Raw genomic sequence first — 13,016 nt, forward strand, 5'->3', positions numbered from 1 at the left:
TGAAGGAGTCAAGGCCTGGATTTGAGCCCTTGTATCCCCATTTGATACATCTGAACTCATTACCTTATGTAAAATGGAACTATGAGTAACACATAGGATTGTCTGGAGAATATAATTAGATAAGGATAAGTAAAAACATTTTGTAACTGTAAAGCCTTCCACAGTGGCCGTATTGTTGATGCATATTACTTTGTAAGTAATAGCTTGGCACTGTATTCATTCATCCTTCTGTTCTCTATCCATCTCCTTATTTTGTTTGCCCAGATCCATGTATTATAAACAGTCTATATACTTATGTTCAGATAAGTCCTCATTCTTCTTTCCTCCTACTTTACCATTTATCTCTAATTTCTTACTTACCTCCTTAACCCTTAGTTCCTGTTTTACTTTACCCTGTCATGTTGCTTTTCTTTGTTTTTTGTTTTGCTTCAGCTTGCAAGATCTTAGTTCCCCAACCAGGGATTGAACCCAGGCCATGACAGTGAAAGTGCCGACTCCTAACCACTGGACTGCCAGGGAACTCCCACAGATTTTTTTTATTCTTAGTCCGTAAGACTTCTCTCAGTGTGTCTAACTCCCTACATATACACAGACTTCTTTCTTTTTCTGCAGGTGTGGCAGCACTGTGACTGTATGGGCGTGAACTCAGATGTGGAGCACTACCTTTGTGAGCAGTGTGACCCAAGGCCTGTGGACAGAGTAAGTTGCCTTCTGATAATACTCTAATCTAAAAGTAGGAGATGTGGCACATGGTATTTTATCTGCCCTGCTCCTAATGCACTGAATTTCCTTTGATAAGTTATTCAGCCTCTCTAGGCCTGTTTCTTACAATTTCTTACACTACATTGAGGGTAATAATTCTGCCCTTCCTTTTCTGAGGAGTGGGACAAAAGGAAGAATACTTAGAAATCTATGGAAGAAAATCTATATAAAAACCATGGTTTTTATAAACACTGTCTACTATCCGTAAAAGAAGTAGCTTACAAAGTTTAGAACTTGTGTACTCTAAATATCACTTATATTAAGCAGTGTTTAAGGAAAAGAGCTCTGGACTCGGAGTCAGCAAAAAGTTAGTCTTAGCCCCAGGTTTTGTTTTGTTTTGTTTTGGCCATGCTGGGTCATTGTTGCTACATACGGGCTTTCTCTAGTTGCAGCAAGCGGGGGATCCTCTTTCATTGAGGTGTACAGACTTCTCATTGCAGTAGCTTCTTTTGTTGAAGAGCACTGGCTCTAGGGCATATGGGCTTCAGTGGTTGCAGCTTTCTGGCTCTAGAGTGCAGGCTAAACAGTTGTAGAGCTCAGGCTTAGTTCCACAGCATGTGGAATCTTCCCGGAGCAGGGAACAAACCCATGTCCCCTGCATTGGCAGGAGGATTCTTAACCACTGGACCACCAGGGAAGTCCTTAAGCCCATTTTTTAAGAGAGTTGGTAGGTTGGGTAACTTGCCCAGTTATTAAATGGGTTTTTTTCTTTGCTCTGCCATATTTATATGTGTGATCTTCTATAAAAGGACATATTTAGGCTATATTTCTTAACAGTGGTACTGTTGTCATTTTGAGTGGACCACTCTTCAATGTTGTGAGGTTTACATTGCAGAATGTTAGGCTTTCTTGGCCCTTGGGCACTAAGTCCTAGTATAGCTTCCTCCAGTCATTGTGACAAAGTCCCCTTTCACACATTTTCAGATGCCCTTTAGACGGCACAGAGCAACTGCAGAATTAATGCTCCATAGGGTATAGTTTGGGATATTTAATCTGTCAAGTTTGTCTTCTATGTTCACTTTTTCAAGTTTAAAAACTCTTGATTGCAACCACCTTTTTTAATACCTGTGCTGTATTGAAATGACTAAGCACTAAGTCTTAATTGGTTGGAGATTCTAGGTTTTAGTTCTTTTTCTCTTGAATAGAGAGGCTGGAAATAGTAGTCACAGCCCTTATCTCTTGGCTTTCTGCTCTTACCAGGAGGTACCCATGATCCCTCGGCCCCACTACACGCAACCTGGTTGTGTCTACTTCATCTGTTTGCTCCGAGATGACCTGCTGCTTCGTCAAGGTGCATACACAGAAGCTGACTCTACTTGCCAAAGCTGACCTTTCTGAACAGTAGGGAGTATCTGCTGTCTGCATAATAGTCCTTGTCTCCTTATGACCTTTAACAGCAATAGAATATAGGTTTTTTTATATCCTCAAGTTACTTAGGCTTACATACATTTATCTCCACCAAATAATATTTAAGGTTGTGTTTTACAAACTGAAAAACATTATGCTAAAAATAAATTGGAGAGACCAGAGTGTTACAAAGCTAGTTTTAGGACTGGGAAAGACATATAGCATTCCAAGAGGTAGAAGACCTCCCGCGCGTCCTTCTCATGGTCTCGAATTGATTATCATCACCATTAGACTGCTGGTTGTAGTTACGTATTTGTTGTTTTAGATTTTAAGTTATTTGTATGTAGACCTTGGGTCACACTAGTGAATACCTAATGTAATTTATACAGGAATCATTTTAACCTTCTCCTGTGTTCTGTGCCTTCCTAGGTGACTGTGTATATCTGATGCGGGATAGTCGGCGCACCCCTGATGGCCACCCTGTCCGTCAGTCCTATCGACTGTTATCTCACATTAATCGGGATAAACTTGACATATTCCGCATTGAGAAGCTTTGGAAAAATGAGAAGTATGTGTTGCGGTCCTATGTCTTTTCTTCAAGCTGTACCCTACTCGAGCAGTGCTGGATATTCACTACAATCTTGATAATTAAACTTCTCCCTTTTTTTTTTTTTAAAGAGAGGAACGGTTTGCCTTTGGTCACCATTATTTTCGTCCCCACGAAACCCACCACTCTCCATCCCGTCGGTTTTACCACAATGAACTATTTCGCGTGCCACTTTATGAGATCATTCCCTTGGAGGCTGTAGTGGGGACCTGCTGTGTACTGGATCTTTATACATACTGTAAAGGTAAGTGATTTGCACTACCTAAAAAATGACCTCTTGGCTGCCATTCATTGATCTACTGCTGCCCACTCCATCCATATAGTCTCTCTCTGATAAAAGATTGTCCATGCTGGCTTTGAAGCTTCAGAGAGCTATATAAAATTTTTTCTCTCTTTTACCTAGTGCTTGGTACTCAATAAATGTTAATTCTCCTTTTAATTTAATTCATTTTTTTCATAGTGTGTATTTAGCACTCTATTAATACTTGTGGGAAGATAAGTTATTAGGGTGGTGCAAACATAATTGTGGTTTCAGACTGTGACTTTTAAATCATTATAACTAGGTTCACAAAATAGGAACCATAACAAACAACACATTTTTGCCAATAAGAAGTAAGTTTGTTTATTCCTATAGCATAAAAACCCATGCTTCAGGATTCAGCAAACTCTTAGAAAGCATTTTCCGCCTCTTGCTGGTTGTAGAAGCATTTTCCCTGCAAAAAATTGTTGAGATGCTCAAAGAAGTATAGTTGATCAGCAAGAGGTCAGGTGAATATGGTGGATGAGGCAAAGCTTCATAGCCCAGTTTGTTCAACTTTTGAAGCCTTGGCTGTGCAATGTGCAGTCCCGACACTGTGGAGAATTAGGCCCTTTCTGTTGACCAATGGTAGCTTCAGGCATTGCAGTTTTCAGTGCATCTTATCAATTTGCTGAGCATACTTCTCAGATGTAATGGTTTCACCAGGGTTCAGAAGGCTGTAGTGGATCAGACCAGCAGCAGACCACCAGACAAGTGACTGTGACCTTATTTTGGTGCAAGTTTGGCTTTGGGAAGTGCTTTGGAGCTTTTTCTTGATCCAGCCACTTAGCTGTTCCTCTCCAGTTGTCATATAAAATCCACTTTTCATCACAGCATCATAATCTGATAGAGAAATGTTTTGTTGTTGCACAGAATAAGAAAAGACAACACTCCAAAACAACAATTGTTTTGATTTCCAGTGAGCTTATGAGGCACCCACTCATCCAGCTTTTTAACCTTTCCAATTTGCTTCAAATGCCCAACAACCATAGAATGGTCGACGTTGAGTTCTTTGACAGCTTCTCATGTAGTTCTAAGAGGATCAGCTTCGATGATTCCTCTCACTTGGTTGTTGTCAATTTCCAATGGCTTGCCACCGTGTTCCTCATCTTCAAAGCTCTCATTTCCTTTGCAAAACTTCTGAACCACCACTGCACTGTACATTTGTTAGCAATTCCTGGGCCAAATGTGTTGTTGATGTTGTAAGTTGTCTCCACTGTTTTATGACCCATTTTGAATTTGAATAAGAAAATCACTTAAATTTCCTTTTTTGTCTAACATCATTTCACTAGTGTAAAATAAATATAAACAACAAGTAATGTGATTAGCCAAAAAAACACATAAAGCAAGAAATGTGAATTAAAATGATGTATAACATAACCACATTTCAGAATGTATTTCAGTATCAAACAGCAAAGTTCAACAATGCAAAAACTGCAGTTACTTTTGCACCCACCCTAATACTCTTTCCCCCCAGTTCCAAAATCCTTATGGCCATCATCAACTCTCTACATTAAACGAACAAAAAAAGCACAACAGTTTCATAAGGTTTGTGGCTAACAGTAGAATCAATCTAATTTCAGATTCCAGTTCCAACAGTTTTTACCTGTGTGCCCTTGGGCAAGTTATTTAACCTACTGAAAATAGGGATTAGTATCTATTTTAGAGAGTTTTGTAAGGATTAAATGAAATAATCTACAAAATTACTAAGCCCAGTTTATGGCTCACAGTAAAACCCACTATATGTTAGTTATTATTAGAAGCAGAGTTTAATTTCCTAGGTCTTTCTCTTAGCATCACAGCAAAATAGTCCAGAAGAATTCCTTGCAAAAACTAAGTGCTTAAAGCTCCATGCTACTGATGACTCCTCCGTCCCCTACTTTATATAAAGTGTTCATTACAAACTTCCCCATAATGTGCTCTGTTTTTCCCCTGAAGCGTTCTCTCAAAAATCCCTGCAGCACTCAGTCTATGTTTCTGGTTTCTTTCTTTTTTTTTTTTATTTTTTATTTTATTTTTTAATTTTTTACAGGGGCGGAGACCAGGGACGCTCCCGCCACCGCCGCGCCCCCGCCTTCCCCACCCCCCGATATGTTTCTGGTTTCTTTCTATCCTGTAGAATGCCCTTTCAATCTTTGATTCCCTTTCCCCTTTCTTTGACACTAGTGTCTCCTTTCTTCTGCAATCATCAAAATGCTTACTTGTTCCCCCTCTCAAAACAGCTACCATGTTTCCCTGTTAGGAAGTATTACTTTTCTCCCACTGGTATGTGATGGGCAGCTCAGGGTGAGGGAAGGGAAAATAGGGGGAGTGTTCTTTAACAGTGTTTGGCCTCATAGGGAGACCCAAAGGAGTGAAGGAGCAAGATGTGTACATCTGTGATTATCGGCTTGACAAATCAGCACACCTGTTTTACAAGATCCACCGGAACCGCTATCCTGTCTGCACCAAACCCTATGCCTTTGATCACTTCCCCAAGAAGCTCACTCCCAAAAGAGATTTCTCAGTAAGTCTCCTTCCTCTCTTCACTGTATGTGTCAGGACAATCTAGTTCATGCATGGAATTCACAAGAGTGAGAATTTTCAAGTGGCTTTCTGCTTCTTCACCCCGTTTCCATCCCAAACTGGAAAACTCCCTCTCTGTGGATGTTTGAACAGCAAAAATACATTTATTCTGCATTTCCTGGCATGGGCTATGCCTCAGGGAATTATTATATTTTAGATAGGTTTTCCTCTTTTTTTCTCTCTTGCACCTCTTTACCATCTTTGTCCTTGAGCCCCATTTTGTAGTTTTTTGGTTTCTCACACCCATAATTTTGAGAAACAAAAAGAAAATCAATAACATTGAGAAACCTTTGTGAAAATAATTTAGTACTTTTTATCCTTGGATTTAAAATATAAGACATTATTATCATTATATAAAATTTGAGAAGTACAGAACCATTAAGAAAAAATTATCATCCTACTACACAGAAAGTAACTGCTGTTTTCATTTTCAGCCCTTTTCCTGTGTGTTTGTTTTGTTTTGTTTTGTTTTCAAATTGTTGTGAACATATTCCTCCGTTTATTTTGTGCCATTTGTTATCATTTCATAAAGGTTCTGGTTATCCATCTATTTGCTACAATGAAACCCTAGACTAAACTCCTCATCCATGAGTCTTTTTTTCAGTGGGCCTGTCGGAATTCAGAGTTGTCATTCTAGAATGTTTAGAAATAGTCTAACCAGAACGCAAGCCTTTATGTCCCTATTTTTCCTAGTATTATTTTGGGATTTCTGTGAATCATATTTCTTTTATATTCTCTCTGCCCACCACCAGGCCCTGCCTCTCATTCTTTGGTCTTGCTTGCTCAATCAGCAGCTCACTGTCAGCTTTGAAATTCCAACCTCAACTTCTCAGAAGTTGGGATGGGACGAAAGGAATTGTGACCCTTTCCCTTCTATGTCATTCTAGGCTTATAAAGTGCTAAAGAAAAAAAAACCATTGTGGCCTACAGATTACTAGAAGGAATGAACTTCTGAGCTTAAAACACAGTCCTCCAACTTGTAAAGGTTTTAGCCCAGTAGCACCTTTTTTTTTTTCTTGACTTCCTTGCCTCCCCACTATCTTTATCCTGAGTTAGCCCCAGATCATCTGATTCAGCTTTGCCAGCATTTGCAATACACTTACCAACTTACCACTTCAATGTCTTCTCTGCAGCCTCATTATGTCCCAGACAACTACAAGAGGAACGGAGGGCGGTGAGTCCCACTGGGGGGATGTGATTAACCAGTAGCTTGAATGGAGCAAGAGAATAGCCACTTACCCATTCAGCCCCACCCCTAGGATTGAGAAGTCTCTGACAGAGTAGCCCAGTATAGTGCCAAGAATAATACAGAAGAACTGCACTTCAGTAGTTGTGGACTCATTATGGAGCCTTATTTGGGGCAGGGAGGGAAATTTGTAAGATCAGAGAAAGAAAATGATTTGGAACAGAACTCTTGACATATTTGGAAAAATCTCTCTTAGGTTTCTGAAAGCTTTCCCTATTACCTCAAGGTGTATCAACTCTGATGTCTTCAAGGAACAGAAGTAGCTAGAAGTGCATGGTTTTAGCTGAGCAGTTTGGACTCATAGTTTTTATATTTGTGCTTGTTTTGTACACAAGAGGGGTATTCTGGTGGAGGGAGGCATGCCCTGTGGCATGTGGGATCTTAGTTCCCCAACCAGGGATCGAACCCATACCCCCTTTAGTTGGAAGCACAGAGTCTTAACCACTGGATCACCAGGGAAGTCCAGAGAGGGGTATTGTTAGAGAAAGTACTGAAGGCTTTTTTCAGTTTCCTTTTCTATTGAATGGTAGAGTAACAGTTACTTGACCTATATCAATAGCTTCTTTTTTTTTTTAGAAAATCAAATATATTTCTTAAAAAAAAAAAACAGATAATAGATGAGAGAAGAAATTTAAGAAAAGTAAAAACTATTTAAATGCTTATTGTAGTTGGACTATTGCTATCACAAGGTTGTGCCATACTTCTATGTACTCATGAAGCAATCAGAACTAGCTCAGTGTTTCACCAGCTCTGGTCTATCTTATGGTTTCCTGAAAGAAAGAAGAAAAATTGAATTTTATAAATAGAAATTAAATTTCAGAGAAGGGTGGTGATTTTTTCAAAAAATAATAAAGACCATAGGGACTTCTCTGCTGGCCCAGTGGCTAAGACTCTGAGCTCACAATACATGTAGCCCAGATTCAATCCCTGGTCAGAGAACTAGATCCCACATGCCGTAATGAAGATCCTGTGTGCCACAATTAAGACCCAGTGCAGCCAAATAAATAAATTAAAATAAACATTTAAAAAATGATAAAATGAAGACCATAGCCAAGTTTCTTACATTTTGAGCCAGGGCTCTAACAGCTAGACTACAGGATCCAGAGGTCTTTCCCTTCATTCCCCTTCCATCCCCAAGTGCCCTGCTTAGCCTTCCTCTGTAAATTCATATATCCTTCTGGCAGATCATCCTGGAAGTCTGAGCGCTCAAAGCCACCCCTGAAAGACCTGGGCCAGGAAGATGATGCTCTGCCCTTGATTGAAGAGGTTCTGGCCAGTCAGGAGCAAGCAGCCAATGAGATGCCCAGCCTAGAGGAGCCAGAACGGGAGGGAGCCACTGCGGAAAACAGCGAGAGTGAAAAAAAAACAGACGAAAGTAGTCAAGAACCCCAAGTAGCCTGTACCCCTGAGGAGCGACGGCATAATCAACGGGAACGACTCAACCAGATCTTGCTCAATCTCCTTGAAAAAATCCCTGGGAAAAATGGTATGGAAAATCAGGCTCCTACCTAGGGTTTAAGATAAATGTGATATTAGCAGAGAGAGAATGAAAAAGAGCAACTTCTGATTATTTGCCTAGAATGGAAAATATTCTTTAAATGGCATAGTTTTTTCATGGACCTGTTCTTACATTCCTCTTGGGAATGAAACTGGGAGGTGAGAGGATCTCCTCACTGGAGGGCAGCTTATTTCAGTTTGGCCTGGAGGAAGGCCTAAATTGCTGGTGGGTTGGCAAAGGACCCATTGAGCTCCTGTGATTTCCTGAGAGCTCAAATCTGGAATAAGGAGTGGGAGGGTAGAGTTTGATGAGCCTCCTTTGTTCTGTTTTCAGCCATCGATGTGACCTACTTGCTGGAAGAAGGATCAGGCAGAAAACTTCGAAGGCGTACTTTGTTTATCCCAGAAAACAGCTTTCGGAAGTGAACCTCAAAGAATGAGAACATCAAGCATCTGGGATCCAGTGGAGCCTACAGTCCTGCCTCCTGTTCTCTGAGTGCAGACAGGGGTGGGAAGGGTCCGTCCAGTAAGGGGAATGGGGCCACGTCGTTGACATTAGGTACTTAGTAAACCTTGGAGCTAGTGGAGAGGAAGAGGAAGGGGATCTGTCCAGACAGTTCAGCTTAACTTGTTTTCCTCTCCATTGCTTCACCCTGAGGGTTAATAATGTAGGGTGGAGGGCAGAGCACATTGGGGATGACCAGAATCTTTTGGTACTTTATAGCATTTGCCCCTCCCTTCAGCTTGGGTTTCTCTGTGTCATCCTCTGATCTTGCGGGCACTGCTAAGAAGCTGCTTCCTATACCCAGGTATAACTCAGACTCCAAAGGGACAGGGCCAGGATCCCCACCCCTACCCTGTCTGTTCTCTATAGGCTCCAAGAGCTACCCCTAGAGACCTAAAACACAAACAGTAGCTGGGCCTTGTTCCAGATCCCTGACTAGGAAAAGTTTCTCTCGCCTCTTTTCCCCAACCAGGTCAAAGTAAAATGTGAGCTGACAACTCAAAGCACTTGTAACTGCTGCCCCTCTCCCTACCTCTACTATCCCAAATGGAATCATGGAATAGGGAAGGCCCCCATGGGGTCAGAAGGGCACAGTCCTTATTGTAATTATTTTTGTTTTCACCTTCATAACTGCCGACCATATTTTTTTTTCTAACGAGAAGGCCAGGCCCCCGCCAGCACACATGCTGTTTATGCGCTGTGGTTCTTGTGTGTCTGCTGTGCTGTGCGAATGGAGATTCATTTCAAAGAAAAATCATTTTAAAATCTGCGTAAAAATGAACTCTAACCACCCCCCCAACAAAAGTCACTACATAAACTGTTGAGCAGTATTCACCTATCAGAGTATTTGTTGTGAGTGTAGATTATCAATTGAAAACACTACTTCTTGTTTTACTTGTACAGTTTTCAATATCCATCTCTTAAAGAGACAGTGTGTTCTCCCTGCCCCTAGTCCCATCTTTCCTTCACCTTCCTGATGACTTCATCTTCAGGAGGGATATCCAGGGTGTCACCTTCCTACCTATTCACTTGACCAGGAGTTACCAGATAAATTGTCTCTTTAAAAATAAAACTTAAAAAGCTTTGCTTTTGTTGTCTTCTCAGACATACATATGCATATATGTTTTAGATGTTCTTATAAGAGAAAAGATGGTTTTTAAATGTGCCAAGTTGTGTGTTGTATATATATATATGTATGTATATATATATATATCTGCTGCGTGATTAGTAAGCAATACAATAGTTAAACATTTCCCCATTACTTTTTTCTAATATTGGACCAATGCTGTCCTAATTGTACATTTCCTCTTAGGATGACGACGCTCTGACTTGTTTAGGTAGAAACATTGACCACCTTCCATTCCATTGAATCTTTCTTTTTCTCCTTTCTGTGTCAATCTTGAGGGAAAAAAAAAGTAAAAGAGACAGGGGATGCCAAAGATCCCCTTGAACAGAGAAAAAGCAGAATAAATATTTTATTAAAGAAAAAAGAGAATTAAGAAAATAGTTTGGAGTATTTTCTTACTGTAGAGAAGCACTGTACATTACTAAGAGACCTGGGTATAAGATACTCACGTGTGGAGCTGGGAAAATCGCATGTCCAAGCCCGATTGAGTGGTTTCTTTTGGTTTTCTTTGCAGGGAGCTGGGTGGGAGGGAGGTGGGAATAGGGGCACTTTGGGGGTCTCCTTTTAGTCAAAGCAGGAAAATGACAAGAAAGAGATTAAAATTCAATATTTCCTTTAATAGTGTTAAACACTAAAATTTTAAAAAAGTCTCAAAAAAAGAAAAAAGAAAAAAAAAAACTTTGTAAAATGCGAGAACAGAAGCAAAAGACACTACGCTCTGTCATTTTATCTTTCTTTTGTTGAAAGACTAAAAACTGAAATGTTTTTTAGACAATCAAATGTTAGGTAAGTGCAAAAACTTGTTTTTTCTTACTGGTGTAGAAATTAATGCCTTTTTTTATTTTTTGGTTATTTTATAATAACAAAAGAACCCCCTAGCTGCCAGGTGGGTTTTGGTGTTTGAAATGCGGGGCAAAGCACTACATCACTGCAAATAGATACAGAGTTAGTCTGCATGTCTGTAGGCTGTGTGATTGCGGAAAATATAAATGCTGCTAATATATTTCCTTTTTACAAAAGCATATCTAAATAGATGATTGTTTTGATGTTAATCTTTGTAAATTATGTATTACCAATTTTAACATTGGATGTAATTGCATAAAAAGCTTGCATCTCAATCCTTGAAAGTCTAGTATTAAATGGAAAAAAACTTTTCCTAACTACAGAGTGGTGAGCTTGCTATTTTTTTCCTCTTTCCTATCCTCCATTTATATTCCCAGGATCTTCTCCATCCTGTTTCCAAAGAGATCTGCTTAAAAAACACATCAGCATCCTAGGCCCCACATGGGCATGCTAACCACTGTTGACTATTGGATAAAGCCTTTTCCTCAGCACTACAGCCTTTTTGGTCTGGGCCAAGCCTAGCCAATCAACATAATAATCATCTACACCTGTACCCCTTGTAACATACAGACATCTAATACTCATTAACAACCTCTAAGGTCGGCAGTAAGTTTAGGCTACATTTTCTAGGCCACTATGTTAGACTGTTTCCATTGTAAGCAATGTACATGTATTCATTTATTTCATCTTCATAACAGCCCTTTTGGTAGGTACCAAAACCAAATTTTACAGATGAGGAAACTGAAGCAACAGAGAGGTTAAGTAACTCACCCAAGATCTTGTAGCTAGTTATCCTCATAATAGTCCCCTGTAGTTATTGTTCCCATTTTCATAGAAGTAAAAACTGAACCTCGGGAAGGTTAAGTAAACTTGCCAGATCATCTAGTAACTAGTGTTGGAGCCATAACTCCAAAATCTTTTTCGTTCATCTGCAAATAGGAAAGTGTCAGAAATAGCCAAAGCCTGACCCTACTAAGGAAAATAAATCCATTCCTGCCAACTGAAAGACCTGACAAACTCTTGTCCTAGACAGGTGTCAGACATTTAATCTTTGAGTTCAGCTAGAATACAGTTGCTCAGAAGCCTCAAGACAATTGACTCCAAGAGCTCAATCTCTACTCCTGCAAGAACTTAGGGTTTATACCACTATTACATAACAGTCGTATCCATGGCTGCAAAAACAATACCTTAGTAGTTAATTTAAGGTTTCTTTAATCTTTCTTTAACCTGTAATATCCCTTTAACATCTACTTAAAGCTATTCTGTTTGGATAATATACAATGATAACAGCACAGAACTAATTTTATATCAATCTTTGTCCTATCTCAAGATGTTCTGTTACCTGATAACCATTAGGCTCCAGCTGCCAATATCACCAGGTCTCATTGATGATCTGACAATATTGTTCTAGGACTCCTCCCACTTTTGAGCATTACCCACTATAAAGCCAAGCACATAGGGATAAGAGTCAGAAAAAAGGAGAGGGCAGGTTGAATCATAGGAAATGAAAGCCGTGTACAAGTAAAGGATTTCTGAAACTTTAGAATCATGCCCACCCCCCACATACACCAAAGATCTCACTTTAAGAAATATTGGTCCCAAAGTCATAGTCTTTCAAATCTACTGTTTTATAACTGAAAACATTATAAAAATAAAACTTCTTTTGCAGTTGTAGTTTGCAATTGAAGAAGCTTCATAAACTTGAGTACTCCCACTCTTAAGAATATATTGATCGACTAGGAATTCTCAGAGGCAGTCAGAATCCAGTTTGAAAAACATCATCCTAGAGAACACCTGAAATGCAAACTGAGATCTAAAGCTGAGAGGACCGCCAAACACAAAAAGCAAAATTAAAGCAAGGAGCAGATGAATATCGTAAATTGGCCAGGAATAGGAAACATTAAATGTTAGAAAATGGCAAAAGTATGAGACAGCTGAGTCTAACCAACCCTACCCCTGTGTATTTCCAAAGCGTCAGCTCTTACTTTCTCAAATCCTTTCTCCTAACAGCAGCCCATTGTGCTCTTAACCAAGTTTCCAAAGATGAAGGAAAATTTAAAATGTTTTTCTTGTTTCACCTCACAGTTCTCAGCTGCCCCCTAACTTTCCTATTGACTGATTATAGCTCTCTGTTCTTCTAACCTTTTAGTAATTCCCCTGTAGGCAATCATTTGTAGTGATTTCTACCCCCATCCTCCAGGCTCTAGAGCATTTAGCTGT

General features: G+C 39.8%; 1 protein-coding gene across 3 annotated transcripts in view; it reads left to right on the plus strand.

Moving 5' to 3' along the window:
* The window catches only part of ASH1L (ASH1 like histone lysine methyltransferase), a 201,291-nt gene extending 190,175 nt beyond the window's left edge, over nt 1-11,116 (plus strand). For all 3 annotated transcript variants that reach the window (XM_081494190.1, XM_081494192.1, XM_081494189.1), the window contains 8 exons: nt 613-699; nt 1,963-2,053; nt 2,539-2,677; nt 2,788-2,960; nt 5,354-5,520; nt 6,713-6,753; nt 8,010-8,311; nt 8,657-11,116. In XM_081494190.1, coding sequence (XP_081350316.1) covers nt 613-699; nt 1,963-2,053; nt 2,539-2,677; nt 2,788-2,960; nt 5,354-5,520; nt 6,713-6,753; nt 8,010-8,311; nt 8,657-8,748 — 1,092 coding nt within the window. In that variant the 3' untranslated portion in view covers nt 8,749-11,116. The remainder of the gene's footprint in view (nt 1-612; nt 700-1,962; nt 2,054-2,538; nt 2,678-2,787; nt 2,961-5,353; nt 5,521-6,712; nt 6,754-8,009; nt 8,312-8,656) is intronic.
* The last annotated feature ends 1,900 nt before the right edge of the window (nt 11,117-13,016 follow it).

The sequence above is a fragment of the Giraffa tippelskirchi genome, chromosome 5 (genome assembly GCF_054371585.1).
Source record: "Giraffa tippelskirchi isolate mGirTip1 chromosome 5, T2T-mGirTip1v1.2.pri, whole genome shotgun sequence".
NCBI classification, from domain to species: Eukaryota; Metazoa; Chordata; class Mammalia; order Artiodactyla; family Giraffidae; genus Giraffa; species Giraffa tippelskirchi.